At 43.6% G+C, this 20,094-nt stretch overlaps 1 protein-coding gene across 1 annotated transcript in view; it reads left to right on the top strand.

The window, feature by feature from the left end:
* Positions 1 to 586: 586 nt before the first annotated feature.
* STMND1 (stathmin domain containing 1) overlaps positions 587 to 20,094 on the top strand; it is a 31,016-nt gene continuing 11,508 nt past the window's right edge. Inside the window, exons 1-3 of the mRNA XM_062187373.1 lie at positions 587 to 667; positions 11,325 to 11,505; positions 16,946 to 17,097. Of these exons, the coding sequence (XP_062043357.1) occupies positions 587 to 667; positions 11,325 to 11,505; positions 16,946 to 17,097 (414 nt within the window). The remainder of the gene's footprint in view (positions 668 to 11,324; positions 11,506 to 16,945; positions 17,098 to 20,094) is intronic.

The following is a 20,094-nucleotide window of genomic DNA, read 5'->3' as shown; positions in this document are numbered from 1 at the left end:
GATCTTTCCTGACATCATAACAGCTCATAAAATGCACTTTCCATAAAGATGATTTACATGACTCATCTGGCGGCTGCCAAGCTGTGTACGGTCCTGCCTGCTCTTGCGGGAGTGGGTTTGCTTGCCTGACCGCCCCTTCTGAGGTGCTGCCAGTTGCTGCCCGCCCTCCTGCGCGGTGCCCACCTGCGGAACAGGTGCGGTGCCCTCCACACGCAATCGCCCTCACCATGGTCCCCACCGTTGCGCACTTGACCCAGCCCAGGCATCCGGGCGGGGGCGGGTCCCTCGGTGCCTTTCCGAGGGAAACGATCCGAGAGGTCCCTGCAAAATGCTTCTGACTGCCGTAGTTTGCGGTCGGCCCTCCCTCCCTTCCGTTGCTCTGGGCCCCAGGTCCGCGTGACGCTCTTTATTATGGCAACCGTTCCCGGCAACTTCCCAGAAGCCGAGCGCCTCCTGCCGAGTCCTTGCAGACGGCGCCCGTGCGCGTGGACCGGGGCCGGGGCAGGGGCAGGGGCAGGGGCGTGGCGGGCAGCGCTCGCGGGTGGCGCACGGTGCCGGTGGTGGCGGTGGAGCGCGCGGGTGCGGCATGGGCTGCCGACCGTCGCAGCCTGCAGGAGGCGAGAGACGCGTCCCCGCGCCCAAGAAGGGCTGGGAAGAGGGAGCCAAGGTAAAAAAAAAAAAAAAATTAAAATAATAACAATCAGACAGCCAAGCCTCACGGTGCCCACCCTTGGGGACAAGCTGGACCCTGTTGGAGCAGCGTCTACCACAGTTCCCAGCCCACCTAGGAAGTAGGTGGGCCATGAGTTGGAGGTGGGAGCGATTTTGTTCTGCAGAGTTTAACTGGTGTCTTACCCAGGAGGGGGAAAAAGTGTGTGTGTGTGTGTGTGTGAGTGATGCGATAGGCCCCGATTTTAAGAGCCTTTTGTGTGCAAAGAGCCTGCAAGGGTGGTCACAGCCCAGGGCAAGGGCAGGAGTGAGGGGAGGGGTGCTTAGCCCCGAGCTGAGTTTAGCCAGGGATTTTGGTGCCTGGGAGCTGCCATGTGTTACCGGCGTGCAGAAAGCGGGTCCTTTGGTGGTTCCTTAGAGCTGGGAGAGACTGGCTTCTGAGACAGTCGGCTGTTTCTGGGAGGCCTCCGGTTTAGCAGGTGAGCACCCTGCCAACTCAGAGAGGTTTGCCCGGGGCTGCCCCGCTTGTTGGGGAGTGGGAGACTGCGATTTCCTCCCATCCTTGCCACCCTCCATAAACAGCAGGGGGAGCCCTCAGGGTCTGCTGCAGGGAGGTGACCCACAGGTGGGGCCACCGCAAATGCCACATCAAAATCATCCCGCTCAGAGTGAAAGGCACACTGTCAACACGTCTCTGCACGCCGTCTGGCCGCAGCCCAGCAAACTGGGGCTAGGACCACCTCTCCCTTAGGGCTGTTTTCCGAACGACCACTGTAAGGCACACACCTTGTCTCAGGAGGGCCACTGTACCTGGGCCACATCTGCTGGCTATTGTAGTACATTTACAAAAAATAAACCAGGGGAGCCGGCGCCGCAGCTCACTAGGCTAATCCTCCGCCTTGCGGCGCCGGCACACCGGGTTCTAGTCCCGGTTGGGGCACCGATCCTGTCCCGCTTGCCCCTCTTCCAGGCCAGCTCTCTGCTGTGGCCAGGGAGTGCAGTGGAGGATGGCCCAAGTGCTTGGGTCCTGCACCCCATGGGAGACCAGGAGAAGCCCCTGGCTCCTGCCATCGGATCAGCGCGGTGCGCCGGTCGCAGCGCGCCTACCGCGGCGGCCATTGGAGGGTGAACCAACGGCAAAAGGAAGACCTTTCCCCCTGTCTCTCTCTCACTGTCCACTCTGCCTGTCAAAAATAAATAAAATAAATAAATAAACCAGGGGGTCATAAGGGCCGAGACTCGGGCTCTGTGTCCACGTCTTCACACCTGTCTTCACACTATTTTCCATCCTGAAAGCGCTGCTGTTGGCATTCAGAGTCTCACGTCCTCTGCCCTGGTCTCTCTGCCCTCCAGTCACCATCCCCAGCCAATGTGCCTCTCCCCTCTCCATGCCTCCTGTCTCCCCAAGGGGAGAGTCCTTAACGTGTGCAAAAACCTGCTACTGTGTGCAAAAACCCTCACCCTCTGCTCTGGATGCCATCCTCTCTCTGCCATGGACTCCTGGTCTCTCTACCCTCTGGACTTCTGGTCCTGCCCAACCAATTGACTTCCAGTGTGTGGCACTTCCAGGCGTTCTCCCACCCCCGTGCCTTTCCCTCTCCCCGGAATGCCCTCCTCGGGCCTCATCCCCAGTTGTGCTGGTTAACTCCTATCCATCCTTTAGCCCGAAACAACTGCTACCACACTCCCATGCCACCTGATTGATGTTGAAAGGTGCTTCTTCCTTGAACATCTGTGGGCTTCCGGAGCACACGTGGCTGTTGCTGGTGATTGCTTTGGACTGCTGTGTAGGAAGACTATTTTTTTTTTCACCTCCCCTTTTCCAACAATCTACTAATGTCACTTAAAACTGTAAGTCCATGGTCCTTGTTTCCCTTGCTTGTACAAAAACGTTTTTGTTATCTTTCATTTGTCTTGCTAGCATGATTATATACAAGACTTCAATAAAAATAATTATGCTGTATAGGGCAGACGGAAGTGCTAAGGAAAACAACACCCTACAAATGTCAAGTATACTAGATCCTGGCCCAAGCCACCACTAAGCCTGGGAGGGTGCCAGGGTTTCTTCCTGACTTTTCTAAGCTAAGACAGCCATCACCTCTGGCTTGCATTTTTTTTTTTTGTCCTGATCACACAGCATCCTTTCTTCACCACTTGTCCTCACCTGTGCTCCGCTGTAACCTGGCACCTGGCCTCCAGATGTTCTCTCTAAAAGAAAACCTCCTGTGTCAGTCCTCTGCTGAAAAAAGTCCCCAACCCAGGAGGTGGGCACATAACCCAATGGTCATGAAGATGACAACCTCGGTTTGATTTCCGGATTCATTCCTTCTGGTCTGTGTGAGCTCAGTAAAGTTCTGCAGGCTCTCTGTGCCCCAGTTTCCTTGTCTGCAAATGAACACAATAATAGTGCTTACTGTGTAAAGTCATTGTGAGGATGAGACGAATTCTGTTCACATCAAGAGCAAAGGCTTAATATAAGTTCCTATTATTACTATTATAAGATAAAACCTGGACTCCTTCATACTTAATTAAGTTACAATTATAATGAGATAAAACTTGGACTCCTTAGCATGCCATCTGAGCCTATCCTTAAGCTGCCCTACCACAGACTTCTCCAGTCTCATCCCTCCCCACACACATGTTCTAGACCAACCTTCCTACTCCTTGTTCCCCAAGCCCATTCTGCTCTTGTCCCATGCCTTTGCAACCCCTGCTTTCTCTCCTTTCACACCATTCCATCTCCTTCTCCCTAGGCTTTTCCTGACAACCCCTGACCCCACCCTTGCCAGTGTACTGCCAGGGTTGGCGTCTCCTATCACATTTTTTAAAAGATTTATTTATTTATTTGAAAGGCAGAGTTACAGAGAAATAGAGAAGTCTTCTGTCTGCTGGTTCACTCCCTAGATGACCAAAGCCAGGAGCCAGGAGCTTCTTCCAAGGCTCCCACGTGGGTGCAGGGGCCCAAGCACAAGGGCCATCCTCCACTGCTTCCCCAGGTGCATTACAGGGAGCTGGATTGGAAGTGGAGCAGCTGGGACTTGAACCAGTGCCTATATGGGATGCCGGCACTGCAGACTGTGGCTTAACCCAGTATGCTACAGTGTGGGCCTTATGAACAGCAATGCTTTCAACCCCTTCATTGATGCCTGGGGCTTAGAGTGGTTCAGCATGTTTTAAAAGAAGATGAGCATGTTTGCTTGCGTGAAATGTGTATGTTTCTTAGCCGCACAATTTTAGAATTTCAGAATTAAACTACTTGAGACTTGTCTATAGAATCTCTCTTCACTTTTATCTTTGTCTAATGTGGCAAGAAGATACGATAATAAAATAAGACATAATTGAGAAAAAAAGCATGGAGGACTTTCCTTCATTGGATAAAATGCTCTTTGTTTGTATGAATAACTCGAAGTTCCTTGCCTGCTATAGAAAGGGAGATACCAGGGCATGGATGCTGTCCAAGAAGCAGTCACAGCTCTTCCCTAGTAGGTGATAAGAAGAATTCTTATCTGTTGTCTGTAGTAGGGACTAAATTACTTCCTAAAGTTCAACTTTTCAAAAGATCATATTTCTGTGTGTTGTTGAAGAATGGCTATTTATTACTATATTTATTAGAAGCAAATTAGAAAAAAAATCTGATTTTAAAGAGAAAATTCCTTCTGAATGTCCATGAGCAAATCTATGTGCAAACTGCAGCTGCTAGTGCTTTGATTTTTAGAAGGTCTCATCTCCAGAGAGCCTCAACAAACGGGTTCCCTCCAAGCTGTTCTGCAAACAAAAGTCGCAATACCTCTAGACCAAAAAAATAAACAACAAACAAACAAACAAAACCACCTGTCTAGGGTTGAAAGTACTACCTTTTGGGGATGCTGAAGACTGCTGTGCATAATGGTTACCCTGAAATTCACAATTTAAAAATCCTATCTAAAATTGATAAAATCATATCCCCAATAAGCTGGGATATAGAATAAATTTGATACACATCAAATCTGTACTATACTTTGTAACTTCATCTTAGAGAAAGGATAAACCCTTCTACCCACCCCTCACCCCATCCCCTAGTGCTTATTTCTATAAGACAGACTTCGTGCTGGTGTGAAAATATAGACTCTGCACACGTGGATAGGAGAAGAACACTGCTTGCCACATCCCCAAGAGGCATAGATTTAATTAATTTGTAAGTATCTCCACTCTTTGAACTATGTTGATTCTCAAGTCTGGATTATCAAATTGGGTTAAAATTTCCAGAATGTGTTGCACGTAGATAAGATATTTGAATGACAGTCTTAGTTTTCATGTGAAAAGAAGCCTTTTTTTTGCTCTGGAAACGGAAGGCTGATACATGTTATTTTATGCTAGAAGATTGTGTTTCGTCTGCTGTAATTTAAGTTTTGGTCACAACTGCGCTCTAAGCAAACTGCCTCCAAATAAGCACAGATGGGCAGCGATCCTTGTTAAGGCCTGGATTCCAGATCCAAGTAGCTACAGCAGCTTTCATGCAACAATTGTGAGGTCATTCAGGGTCGTGGTATTTCAGGCTATTGCAAGCTGTGGTCTGCAGAACTTCTTTGTGAGAACTCACCTGGTAGACCGAAAGTCTTTAAAGTTGCTCTCAATTCATTGTGGACGTTTTGTTACTGCTGCTGTTGCACTGTGAAATCGATCTGTGGTGTTCAGGGTCTCTACCTGGAGATGTCCCGTGACAAAATTAGTCCCTGCATGTAACTCAGAGCTTTGCTAGGTTCGATAAATGATAGACCTGCAAAACGAAATGAAGTTGCACTGCAGAGGTTGGCTTTTAATGATTTATTTGGGAAGGAGGAAAGACTGCTCAACATGGTTTGCATGTTTAAGTTCAGGATGAATGGTGAGTCCCTGGAAGAAAAGGATCAGACAAGGTCTCCTTCTCCTTGTTGCATGAAACAAATCTATAGAGCATGTGTGTGGTATGTGTCACGTGTGATATGTGACAGGTTGTCTGGGCACACTTACTCAAGGAGACTGTGTGGGCAGTCACTGAGTCTGTAAATTAGACTTAGACAGATGGAGTGGGGAGGAGAGAAGCTCTTGGCTGTTTTCAGACTTTCTCCTGGTGCTGACTCATATTTCAGATCCATTGAGTTTGGGTTTGCTACTTTGTTTTGTTTGTTTGTTAGGTTGGTTGGTTGGTTTTTCTTGTCTTCCCGTGTAGTCTTGAGCTATAGAACCAATTCATCTTCAACACCTCACAGTGAAGGAATGTTGGATCAGCTGGAGTGACCACGTTATGTAAACACGGTGATAAGGAGCTCTGTAACTCTCCCCACCAACATTCAAGAGTCCCTAGTTGACTTATGAGAACCTGTGAGTGATAGCCACCCTTGTAATGTATCCAGGGTGATTTCTACTTTGTCCCTAGGTTTGAAGGAACTAACAACTTTGGAGTGCATCCAGAAAGTGGCCAAATGGCTTGTGGCTTTTTTTTTTCTTTCTTTCTTTCTTTTTAAAAGATTTATTTGTTTACTTGAAAGGCAGAGTCACAGAGAGGTAGAGGCAGAGAAAAAGAAAAGTCTTCCATCTGCTGGTTCACTCCCCAGATGGCCACAACAGCTGGAGCTGCAAGGATCAGAAGCCAGACACCAAGAGCTTTTTCCAGGTCTCCCACATGGGTGCAGGGGCCCAAGGACTTGGGCCATCCTCTAGTGCTTTCCTAGGCCATAGCAGAGAACTGGATAGGAAGTAGAGCAGCTGGGACTCGAACCGGCGCCTTATGGGATGCCGGCGCTGAAGACTGACACTTTAACCCGCTGCGCCACAGCATCGGCCCCATGGTCTATTTTTTTTTTTTTTTGGTGAAATATATGTATGAATTTTACTGTAAAACTATCCAGAATTTCATAACAACGTCCTAGGTTTTTATTCAGTCTCCTTAAAGAGAGCATTTTCTTAATAGCTCCTAGAATCATAGTTTTGAGCTTGGGAGCTTCTTCACACTCAGTTCTCTACCAAGATTTCTGGGCCCACCTTCTGCCCCCATTTTTACTGCTGCTGTCCTCATTCATGTTCAGTCAAATCTTACCTGGACAGTTGCAGTAATCATCACTGGTCTCTGTATTTTTTCCTTTCCCTTTTCACACTCCCTTCATTATCAAGAGTGATATTTTTAAAAAATACACCTGATCATTCTTTCACATCTATGGATTAAAAACCCTACAAAGGATTCCAGTTGAATTCAAAACAAAATCAATCTCCTTTGTTCGTCCCAAGAGACTTACCTTGCCAACCTCCACATCTTCCACTGTCTGCTTCAGTCAGTGTCCTTTATGCTGGAAAATTCAAGTTCCTGGACACACAACGTGGTTTCTTACTGCAGTGTGCTGAGTGCCTTTCTCTCCGACTAGTATACCCTTTTCTCCTGGCCCACTGGAGAACTTCATCCATTAAAACTCAATTCAAGAGCCTCCCGTTGAACACCTTCTGCTACCCCTAGCAAGATATGCAGAACTTGAACCAATGCCCACATGGGATTCTGGCATTGCAGGTGACAGCAGGGCCATGCTACAGAGACTGGGAGGTGAAGGGCAGAGTACTGAGTCACTTCTACGACTCATGAGGAGGGGAGAAGGGCACCCCGTGGACCATATAAGTGGATGCATGGACATAGGAGGGCTGGCTGTAAGAAGGTACTCAGCAAAAGATCGTGTGTCCTTGTCTCTTCTGGAGACACCAAGGAAGCTAAGATGGTAGCAGGGCAGATGGCTTCCATTGAGATGAGAAATGAGAAGGGTGCAGCCCAAGTAGTGGAGTAGCCAGCTGTGGAGAGAGCAGACACAGTAGCTGGAGGGGTTATGAGAAAAATTCTCCTGAACATATCAGTACTTAAAATGTACTTGTTCTGAAAAAAGAAATGACAGTTCTTTAATTAATATAGCTTTGGGGGGGGGACTTTTCATTTTGCTTGCATTTCTTCTTTTGCTATGGAACCGTGCAGAATTTGATGTGGACCAATGTTATGGTGACCATGTTTTTACTAAATCACAGGTCATATTTGCAAGCCATGGAACGGTAGTATGGATAAAGAGGGAAGTCTAAAAAAGTTTGTGCAAAGATTGAATGAATAGATGCATATTAGGTCACAAAGAATATGTTAAAATCCATGCATGGCTTTCTTAAGACATATTTTCTCACAAACTTTTAGAAGACCCCACGGAAGCATCTGTGAAATGGGAAGGTGGGGTAACAACTGCAGGATTTATGGAGGGCGGTCTGGACACTCACACTGTATTACCCTGCAGCGTGCATAGCCTTGGCCGCAGCACGGCCACATCTAGAAATTCCTTCTCCTAGAGTCACAGTAATACATAATGCACAGATACTGTTTAGACCCCGCTTATCACATGAAAACTTACAAAGAATCCCAGTGTTTGGCAGGACAGTTAAGATGGCACTTGCCTAGCTCCAAACCCCGGCCCTGTTTCCAATTCCAGCTTCCTGTTAACTCGCATCCTTGGATGCAGTAAGTGATGGCTCCAGTACTTGGGTCCCTGCCACCCATGTAGGACACCCAGACTGAGTCTCCAGCTCCTGACTTCCGCCTTGCACAGCCCTGGCTTTTGTGGGCGTGTGGGGAGCAAACCAGCAGATGGAAGATCTCTCTCACATACATACACACCCTCACTCACACATATTCTCTCTCTCTCTCTCTCTCTCTCTCCCTCCCTCCCTCCCTCTCCCCCCCCCCTTTCAAATAAATAAAGAAAAAGAAACCTAGATCTCTTTCACCAGGAATTGGTTAAGTAAATGGTGGCATAGTTATGCCATAAACTACAATAAAACCTTCTGTTCCCCATCCTTAAATAGAATGAAGTAGACTACAGTGGCATAGTTATGGAAATAAATGAGTTATAGAAATACAATATCATTTTATATATAATCTGATTTGTTGTATTTGAAAGCAGCTTTACTGAAATAGAATTCACACAGCATACACATAACTCATAAAATTCAGCACTGGCCACTATCACCACAACCTAATTGTAGAACATTTTTGTTTCTCTAAAAAGAAACTACTACACATTAGCAGTCAGTCCTCATCTCCCCACCCCACCCCACCACCAGCCATGAGCAAGTACTAAATCTCTATCTTGTTTCTAAAAGTCTTATAATGAATGTTATAACAGGAATAATCTTTGTATCTCACTTCTGTCACTTATTGCAGTGTTTTTTAAGTGTAGTTTATGTTGCAATATGAATGACAAATTTTAATTGTCAAGTAATATTTTTGTATGACTCTCACAATTCATCCATTCATCCATTAATACACATTTGGATTATTTCCCCTTTTTGGATATTATTAATAACTACGAACATTTGTGTGTATCCTTTTGTGTAAATGTATGTTTTCATCTTGTATATATACCTGGGATGACATTTCCAGTTCATAAGGCAACTCTGTTTAACTTTCTGAAGAACTCGTAGACTCTCTTCCACAAGGGCTGCGCTGCTTTTTCTTAATTTGAATGGGATAGACAGAGAAGGTGGGAGGTGGCTCCCATTTGTTTGTTCACTCTCCAGATGCCTCAGTGGACCGAAGTCAGGAGCTGGGAACTCAATCCAGGTCTCCCACGAGGGCAGCAGGAGCCTAATTTCTTGGGCCATCATTTCTGCCTCCCAGGATCTGCATTGGTAGGAAGCTGGAGTCAGAAGATGGAGCCAGGAGTCAAACCCCGGCATTCCAATGTGGGACTCAATGATCTTAACTGATAGCCTGAACACCCACTTCCTGCACCATTTTATATCCCCGAGCAATTCCAATTTCTCCACGGCCTCCCCAACCATTGCTATCATGTACCTTTTTCCATTATAGTCATCCTAGTGGGTGTAAAGCATATCAATCTGTTTCTGATTTGCATTTTGCTAATGGCTAATGATATTGATTATCTTTTTATGTGTTTGTTGCTCAATTCCAACAAATTTCTAAAAGTTGTATGAACAAATATCTGGAAAGTGTATACTAAGTTGTTAATTATGTTTCTTTCTGGGGGGTGATTTTCTTATTTTCTGCTGTGTTTCTGTATCAAGTTTCTACAAGAAGAGAACTAATAGGATGAACAGAGGGAAGAGTGGATGGATAGATTAGATGGACAGATAGATAGATAGATGATAGGTAGCAAGGAATTGACTTATACAGTCATGGGCTGGCTCAACAAATTCAAAATCCATGGGATTGGGCAGGCAATCAGAACAGATGCAGGAGCTGAAGCAGGCCGAATTTCTTCTTCCTCGAAGAAAACCTCATTTAAATTCGTGGAGCCTTTTGACTGGTTGGATAAAACCCACCCAGATTATCCAGGATGATCTCTTTTACTCAGGATCAGTTGACTAGAATTGTTAAGCACATCTACAAAACACCTTCCCAGCAACCCCCAGATTAGTGTTCCACTGAATAACTGCCTTCTATGACCTTGTCCAGTTAACACAGAAAAATGATTATCCCACTTTCTTTCCATTTTATTTGATTAGTTTTGCAATGAATCTGTTATTTTTGATAAGAAAAAAACAAAGGTAGTTTAATTTTTTAAAAAAAAAAACCTTTTAAAAAGTACAAGAGTATCTTTACTTTCTTTTTTTTAAAAGAATTATTTATTTATTTATTTATTTATTTATTTGAAAGAGTTACGCAGAGAGAGAAGGAGAAGCAGAAGAGAGAGAGAAGTCTTCCATCCACTGGTTCACTCCTCAATTGGGTGCAACAGCTGGAGCTGCGCCGATCCAAAGCCAGGAGCTCCACATCTCCCACACATCTCCCACACGGATGCAGGGGCCCAAGGACATAGGCCTTCTCCCACTGCTTTCTGAGGCCATAGCAGAGAGCTGGATGGGAAGTGGAGCAGCCAGGACTTGAACTGGTACCCATATGGGATGCCAGCACTGCAGACAGCGGCTTTACCTGCTACACCACAGTGCCGGCCCAACAGTACCTTTACTTTCACCCCTGATTATTATGCATTTCATCCTGGTATCTTCCAGAAGGCACAGCATCAGAGCCTCCTCCTAGAGGGTTCATACTAGATATGAATGTGGAATAGTACAACCTTATTGGTTTTCTGTTGCCGTTGCTTGCAAATCCACCCCAGGTTAGTGTCCTAAAACAACCAAACATATTCCCTTACTGTTCTGGCAGACAGAAGCCCAGAGTCGGTTGTGTTGAGCTAAAGTCCAGGTGTGGACAAGGCTGGTTACTTTATGGAGGCTTGGGGAGAGGATCCTCTTACTTGTCTTTTGCAGCTTCTAGATCTGCATTCCACTCCCCTGGCTCATAGCCTCTCCCCTCCTTCTCAGCTCCAGCACCTCAGCTACCTCTCGATCTGTCCCTGCTTCCCTCGTCACCTTACCTTTTCCTCCACAGTCAAACTCCCTTTGCCTCACTCAAAGGAGGACACTTGTGGCTGCCCTTAGGACCAACCTGTACCAATCAGGATAACCCTGCCATCTCAGGAACCTGAACTTAACACATCTGCTGCATCGTGTTACCATACACACCAACGTCAGCAGGTTTCCGAGTACTCTTTGGTCTCCCACAGACACTAGCTGGCTAAGCATCCCCAAAGCAGACCCTACAACACTGGCTTCAATTTCCAGGAAATCTTGATTCTCTCAAAACTGTTCTCTTGTCACAGGCTGATGTCAACGAGACTTGTTCCGAGGAGCGTTGCAGTCCCCAGACTGAAGCTGCGCTGCCCAGGGATGCTGTGGGCCATGCAGAAGGCTCAGAGCCCCCTGCCCAGATGGGAAGCTTACCTGGGGCCATTCCAGAAAGTTCTCCATTTCCCAGTGAAAAAAACAGAAAAGAAAATTCAGGTAAAAAGCCCCCTTTCGTGTTGATCTTCACAAAATGCCATATCTCTAAATATATTATGTAATGTGTATTTGGTGGCCCTTTTCTGATAGCTTTGTGGGCCATGAAGTACTTTAAATGGTAAAGTTCTTATCTCTACAACATTGCAACTTAGCCTTGGGCTTTCGTTATGCAAGTAAATAATACTAACTCTTAATCTTCTTGCCAATGAAATAATGAAAACCACCTTTTTTTTTTTTAACTAAAAGCCTTTATCTGCAGTTGGGAACAGACCTTAGGAATAGGAGTTACACAGTGTAAAGGAATTTAAGCTCCACATGTTCACATGTCCCCAAGAGAGAGTCTGCATTTACAAAAATAAATAAAGCCTTCATCAAACCATTTCCTTGTCTCTCCCCTTCCAAAGTAGCATTTCAGGAACAATAAAAGAATCTGTAAAAAATGTAAAAGAAGTAATTACAGCCCAATGTGCTGTTTAGAAACCATTTGTGGTTTATCATATGGTGTGTTTTCCCTCTGCTTGAGTTGCCTCCTGGTGTTGATTTAAGACTTATTTATGTTTCATCAGCCTTTGAATCAAATTAAACTGCACAGACCCCAAGGAAAATTACTCTGTTTTATTTGGAGGCAGGGGACGGGGTGGGGCAGACTCATTTCATTCCTGGTCACTGTAGTTTCTTCCCTAGATATGAGTTAAGATTGGAAAATAGATGGGTTAGCACAAGGAGTCTTCAAAAAGTTCATGGAAGTGTGTTTTATGGAAAAACTATGCATGGGTTTCAAAATTCTTTTGCACCAAAATAAACCTAACTTTAGATTGCATTTTCCATGAACTTTTCCAAATGTCCTCATGCATAAGATTTTATTTATCTTGGGCTTTCTCAGCACCCTCTGGTTATTGCAGATTTTATGTCTGCCCTTGTTTTGTGGTTCTGATGCGGTGCCATTTGACCTCTGGCAATGACAAGGAGGCAAGGGATGCAGTTCTGAGCCAGTGGAGACATCTTTCTTTTTTTGTCTCTGATAATTGATGTGATTCCCTTCTAGATGGCAACATGAATGCTAAATACCTGTGTTGTTTGCAGACTGCAGATTCTCTGGCAGGAGGGGGACAGGTGTGCGCTGGAGCAGTCAGTTGGCCTGGAGTGCACTGTGAAAGGCAGTGTGGCAGGGCAGCAGGCAAGCAGGGGAGTGTGAGAGAGCACAGCGTGGAGAAGTCAGCTACCAAAGCAGGTGTTTCTAACATATAGTGTGAATGAGTTTTCAGGAAGAATCTCAGCGCAGAATGTGTAAGACCTGGCACTCTGGACTTGTGTGTTCTCTGCCCAGTTTCCTCTCTGTCTCCCAATCTTTGCATCGTCTTGCTTCATCCAACTTCTCATACCTACTGAGCGCACTGCTAAGGAATTCAAGTTTCTCACTAAACTAACATTTCCCAATAACTGATGCTCCCTGACTAACAATGGGGTTGTGTCCCAATAAACCCAACATAGGTTGAGAATATCATTAAATGGAAAATACATTGAATGCACTTGCCCCTCTGCACATCCTAGCTCAGCTGCACTGCCGAGCACTGGAGGTTTCCCCTGGTGACAGTGGGGCTACTGGGAACTGTGCTCACTGCCCCCTACTGCTGCCCACAGAGAGCTGGCTGGGGAAAGGTTCAAGTTCAGAATTCCAAGTGTGGTTCCTACTGAATGGCTGTTGGCTTTCAAACCATTATAAAGTCAAAGAATTCTAAGTCAAACCGTGTTCAGTTAGAGATCATCTGTATTTGCTGTTTTCTTAGGAGTGGGTATTTGGCCTACTGTTTAAGACATTGGTTAAGATGCCCAAGCCCCACATCAGAGTTCCTGCATTTGATTCTCAGCTCTGGCTCCTGACTCCAGCTTCCTGCCAACGCAGACCCTGAAAGGTGGCTGCTGATGGCTCAAGTAATTGGATTCTTACCACCACGTGGGAGACCTGGATTGAGTTCCCATCTCCAGGCGATAGGCCTGCCCAGTCCTGGCTTGTAGCCGGCATCTGGGGAGTGAACCAGAGAATGGGAACTCTCACTCACTCTCTGTAGTTCTCTCTGTCTCTCATATCAAAAAAAAAAAAAAAAAAAAAAAAAAAAGTCTTTTGTAGTTTGAATAGTTTCAGATTCAAGTAAACAAGCAAAAATGCCTATACTCTTTCACCCAGATAACCCAGGCATTCACATGTTACCACCATATTGCTCTGTCCTACACATTTATTCTGAGAACATTTATTCTGAGAATAAACTTCAGACTTTAAGACACTGTGCTTCTAAATAAACCAGTATGCATTTCCCCAAAACAAGGCCATTCTTTGCACATTCTCCCTGCAAGGATGAGTCAGGAAATATTACCACTATCTCATCTATAGACCATATTCAAATTTTATCAATTGGCTCACAAATATCCTTTATAAATAAGATTCTGATTCAGAATCTGCTCATAATCCTACATCATTTACTCAATGTAGCTGTGTCACGTGGCTTTATTTTCCTTTCATCTCAGCAGTCCCTCAGCTTTTCTTTGTCTTTTATGATCTTGATCTATTTGAAAAGTATAGGCCTTTTATTTTATAGAATGTCCCTTAATCTGAGTATGTCTGAGGTTTCCTCTTGATTAGGTCCAGGCTATGCATTTTTGTTAAGAATTCCAAAAATGCTACTGTGCCTTAATGTATCAAATTAGGAGGCATAGTATATCTATATTTAATTCATTTTTTGCCCTGAGTGCTTTTAATGTAATAAAATGTCCCAATATTTTCCTTTATTAAATTTGGATATTTAGTCATAGTTACAAAGCTTTGCCTACACCAAGGTCAAAGATGAATTCACCCATGTTTTCTTACATAATTTCATTTTTACACTTATGAGAATGTCTGTTGACATGAGAAAATGTGAATGTAGATGTTAACTACATGGGAGACAAAACTGTGTGTCCAATGTTATGTTAAATTTACAAAAATAAACTTTAATGTGTTAACACTGATAATCTTTGGAGCATTTTATTTTATTATTTTCTATATCTGCTACCATGACCATGTTTAAATATTATAATAAAAAAGTACAATATTATTTTAAACATTGCCCTAGTATTCTCCAATGTCCCAAGAAATTAAAATTAGTTGAAAGAACTGATATATTCCAAGAATTTCTGTGTAGGATAGCTACTATAAATGTCAAGCCATATGCTTGAGTAGACAGAGCAAAGAATGGATCAGAGTGGTTACAATAATTTCATTATGCTAGTGGCAAATGTCAAACATGACTTTCCTTCTAGAAGCATCATGGAAGAAAAAATGGGCCACAGACAGTGAAGCTGTTTACATGATGTATTTGGGAGGGAGAACAAAGAGGTGCTGAGAACCTGGGTGCTGAAGTCAGACTTGGATTCAATCCCGGTTAGCCCACTTACTTCCCAGGTCACCTTGAGCAGCTTAATCAGCCTCCCTCCTATCGGTGTTTATTTATAAAATAGAGATGATAAAATTCCTTATACAGAGTTTATGTTTGAGTTAGATGTTAAAGCATACGTGGGTTCCACATCTGTGGATTTGAATGATGAAGTATTTGAAAAACAAATTGCATCTGTAGTGAACATATTCTGACTTCTTTTCTTGTCATTATTTCCTAAACAATACAGTGCAGCAACTATTTACATAGCATTTACATTGTATTAGCTATTATAAGTCATCTAGAGGTGATTCAGAGTATATAGGAGCGTGTGCACAGGTTATGCACATATACCATGCCATTTTATAGAAGGGCTTGAGCATTTAATGGGTTATGGTATCCACAGGGATCCTGGAATCCATCCTCATTGATGAATATAATTAGTATGATGCAGGTGCATAATGATTGATAGATAGTAATTATTATTTTAATCTCTCTACATAAGTTCCACCCCCAACAAAAACATCATTCTCCTTCCTTTAGGATGATTCACCTTTGGCCTTCTTACTGAGTTTCAAAGTTTCTAGTTCACCTGCCCAGTGCACATGTTTTGCCACTCTGTACCACAATATGTATAGAGTATTTTAAGATGGGGATTGGCTCTATTTCAAACATCTGCATGGGTAGGAGAACCAGCCTTTGCAAGGCACTGAGAAGGTAGAATTAATTGGAGTTACTTGTAGTGGTCAACCAGAAAAATCTCTTACAGCAGTTAGGTTAATACTGATGGGAGAGACATCTGATTAGTCCATTGGGCATCTGTGTGGGTATCTTCTACCTGGCCAGCACAAATTCAGGAGATCTGTCTTTGCTAGCCATTGCACTTAGAAATTTTCATAAAAAGACTCTGTCCACTAAATGGAATGGGCTTGGTTAGTAGCAGGGCTCCCTGTTGATTATAATATTAGAAGTTAGCTCATTTCTCAGAATTCCACATTGCACGGACTCTGACAAGACAAGCAAAACTGTCCTTGACCTAATAAGCCAGCACCCTTTATTTTTAATGTGATGACATAAAAGTAGCTGCTTACTTTTAAATATATATTTAGTGGGGGATTTGTAAGGGGAGAGGTCACTCTCAAGATTGCAGCTCCTCTAAGGCTCCCCTATGAACTCTTTCAGTGCTCATTTTTAGAATCACTAATGAAAATTTAGCTAATATCACTCTAAGGCCAGTTCTGATTTGATTCAAAGACACTTCTCAAAGAGGCATTATTTTTTCTTTATGTAGATTTAGCAGATGGCGTAATTGTAAACTCAGGGTTGCAGAACTAGAAGTTTCTTGGCAACATCACGCTGTTTATCCTTTGTATACAAAGCATAGAAACCAAACTGCAACTCATAAGACTTGCCAAAAGGCTATTTGATTCTTAGCTGTGGTTCAACTTCATAATTAGTGGAGGGAGTCCTTGTACCCAAGTGTATAACTGTTGTTACAACAAGAGGTAGCTCACAGCAGCAATGGAAAGACTTTTTGTCATGTTAACATGCGACCTGCGAAGTAAACAACATACTACGTTGGTGTGTGTATTCTCTGTAAGAACATTAAGAATTTAAAGTATATAAAAACTGTGTGGATGTCATATCATTTAGTTATAAATATGCTTTGCTGAATCATACCATGTAGATGACAAAGAAAGACAGAGAAGGGGAATAGTGTGGACCTTTGGAGTATTAGTGATGCTTTGCTCTTAATTTGGGTGTTCATTAGGAGTGTGCTCAGGAGGCAAACACCTCATTTATCTGCACACTTATGTACATTTTTGGTATGTATACTATACGTCACAAAAATGTTTAAATAATCTGGAAAAAATGAATTTGAGCTTCAAAGCATTATGAAGATTTATAATAAAAATAGATATTTAAGTAAGGGTGTTGAACTAAGATTTAATTAAGTGCCCTGATTTATAAGGATTGGATTCATAAAATCTGCATCTTTAAATTTTGCTTTCTTTTTTCTTTCCCTTTGGAAGAACTAGTGATCAATGGACTAATTAATAAGCACCAAGCCCTAGAGAATCAAGAGCGACAAAAGTCATCAGACATCCTAGAGGAACTAATTGTACAAGGAATAATACAGAGCCGCAGCGGAGTATTTAGAAATGGAGAATCATATGATGTCATGGCAAGTAATCTTGTAATTAGAATTGGCTTATAGTTAAAAGCAATAGTGGAATGTGATTGATCAAGAGTCATTATTTCCAGCATATTCAAATTACAGTATAGAAGACATCGTGTTTTTTACTTCCATAAATCCCATAAGTCTCCTCACACATCTGCACACCATCCATATCTGTAGATTCAAGGATCTCTCTAATAATTAATGATGAATGAGTTCAATAATACATATCCTGTTTCACTAATTTTTAGACACAATAAGCCCCATTGAATAACAAGCCTTCATTCTTTCAATAATTTCCTATTAAGCATTGCCTCTAGGAATTTGAAACTGGATTCTTACTTATCCAGTGAGAAAGTAGGCATAAATGGCAAAGCTACTATATATATATATATATATGCATTTACATTTATACATTGACATACCCTAAAATCAACGATGAGGAAATTAGCACAATGCTAGACATGGCTGTATTATTATTTTTCTTTGTTGATTCATCTTGACCAATGTCATTATTTTTCTTAAGCATGCATAATATTTTTTACTCTAATTTTAACTGACTTGGCTAAAATCTCGAGTTCCAGATGCTTATTAAGTTCTGTTTAAACCTGAGAAGAGGACAGCGGGTTTTGGTTTTGTTATTGTTTTGCCTTGTTTGTTTGTTTGTTTGTTTAAGCCAATACTCCCAGGTCCCATTTGTAATCCTTGAAGCACAGGCAGATGAGAAAAGGTAAAAATAAGAAATAGCAATGAGCAAAGCCTGAAGAAAAACCAATGGAAAAGAAAGAAACAGAAATAGTGGCAATAGAGACTAGAATTTGCTTCAAAGGTCCCCTAATGATTACCCAACCCTGTGTTGTAGGGAAAATAATCAACATTATCTAAATTAAGTGTGCACCTAGACCACATCCCTTTGTGTTTGAATAAAGTTTAGCTTCCTTCTCTGTGTGTAGGGAATGTTGAGAAGTCGTGATTGAAGCCAAAGTGGCATTTCCCTTTGAAAAAGGGAACCATGTCCTGAAGTACATTTAGGAATGCCAAAGGTTTTGAATATTGTCAGGCTGCCAACAGTAAGAGGGTGTGGGGAAACAGGGAAGGTAAAAATGGGTCACACGACGGAAGAGTTAACGCCAACATAATGACAGTGTCCGCTTGCGCAACACGGTCATGATAGGGGATATCCTGGAGTATTTACCTTAGTTGCAAGTGCTGGAAGAGGGATGGATCTCTGCTATGCAGGAGGAGTGGACCTTTTCTTGCTGCGGGTGAGTCTCTGGGGGCAGTCAGAAAAAGGAGCTGTGTCAAAAGGAGACAGGCAAGAAGTCCAAGTGGGTGGAACAGACTGACCTTTGCTAGCCGCGCCATGCCTCCTTATGAAAGGGCTGCAGACACCTGATGTTATGGCCAGAGGGAATCACACGAGAACAGTTCGCAAGGATGCCAGAGGTGACTGAGTTCTGACTTCGACCTTGACAGAGAGCTGGCAAGGTTGATGGGTAGAAGCTACACTGAAAAAGGAATGTAGCTGTTAAAAAATGAAAACTGTGGGCTCGGCGTTCAATAACATCCCATAGTGAAGCAAAAACGAGACTTTCACATCATAGAGAAATGGAACGGCTGTTAGGAGAGGTTTGGAGCATCCTCAAAACGATTCTAATGTGACAGGCTGCAGAGATAGAGCTTTCAAAGTTGTAGTCCGTACCTAACCCATTGTGAAAGAGAATTCTAAAGTTTTCTTGAAAATATAGCTATTCAGGAATACAGATGAAGATTATACCTGAAAAGTGTCTGGAAATAAAAAAAGAAATACAATTGTTCAGGGTCTCAGAGAAAGTCTCCAATTCAGATAGAGCTGAGAACACACAAGGGTGCTTCAAAAAGTCAGGGAATGGTGAAATTAAAAGAGATGGTTATGGGGGCCGGCGCTGTGGTGCAGCGGGTTAACGCCCTGGCCTGGAGCGCCGGCATCCCATGTGAGCACAGGTTCCTGTCCTGGCTGCTTCTCTTCCGATCCAGCTCTCTCCTGTGGCCTGGGAAAGCAGTAGAAGATGGCCCAAGTCTTTGGGCCCCTGCACCCGCATGGGAGATCTGGAGGAAGCTCCTGGCTCCTGGCTTCGGATTGGTGCAGCTCTGGCCATTGCGGCCAATTGGGGAGTGAACCAGTGGATGGAAGACCTCTCTCTCTCTCTCTCTCTGTTTCTCTCTCTGCCTCTCCTTTCTCTGAATTTCAAATAAAAATAAATAAATCTTTTTAAAAAAAGAGAGAGAAGGTTATGTTGGTGCAAAAATATTTGAACTCCATGCAAGATTTTCATTATACGTATTTTCTGTGAATTTTGAAGGCTCTTTATCTGCGTGGATTTTGAGATATTTTTTGCAACAAAATTCTTTTCTCTTAATTCCATTCTTCCATGAACGATTGAAGAAGCTTGTAAGTGTGCCAGATTGACACCAATATCTTGCAGACTTTGAGGCCACTGTAAAAAGAAGAGAATAAGTGTGGATGGATAGAAAGAGGAACCATGTTAAAAACATGGCCGGTGCCATGGCTCAATAGGCTAATCCTCCACCTGCGGCGCCAGCATACCGGGTTCTAGTCCCGTTCGGGGCACCAGATTCTGTCCCGTTGCTCCTCTTCCAGGCCAGCTCTCTGCTGTGGCCCGGGAAGGCAGTGGAGGATGGCCCAAGTCCTTGGGCCCTGCACCTGCATGGGATACCAGGAGAAGCACCTGGCTCCTGGCTTCGGATCAGCACGGTGCGCCAGCCACAGCACGCAGGCTGTGGCGGCCATTGGAGGGTGAACCAAAGGCAAAGGAAGACCTTTCTCTCTGTCTCTCTCTCACACTGTCCGCTCTGCCTGTCAAAACAAACAAACAAACAAACAAACAAAAAAAAAAACCCAATAAACCCAGAGTCCAGGAAAGCAGAAAGGGAATGATTCCAAAAATGAATAATTTAATTAATTAATCAAATAAAAAAAGCTATCCCTGTCAGCAGTTACTA

Source organism: Lepus europaeus, chromosome 3 (assembly GCF_033115175.1).
Source record: "Lepus europaeus isolate LE1 chromosome 3, mLepTim1.pri, whole genome shotgun sequence".
In the NCBI taxonomy this organism is placed as follows: Eukaryota; Metazoa; Chordata; class Mammalia; order Lagomorpha; family Leporidae; genus Lepus; species Lepus europaeus.
This window is presented reverse-complemented; position numbering and strand designations above follow the sequence as displayed.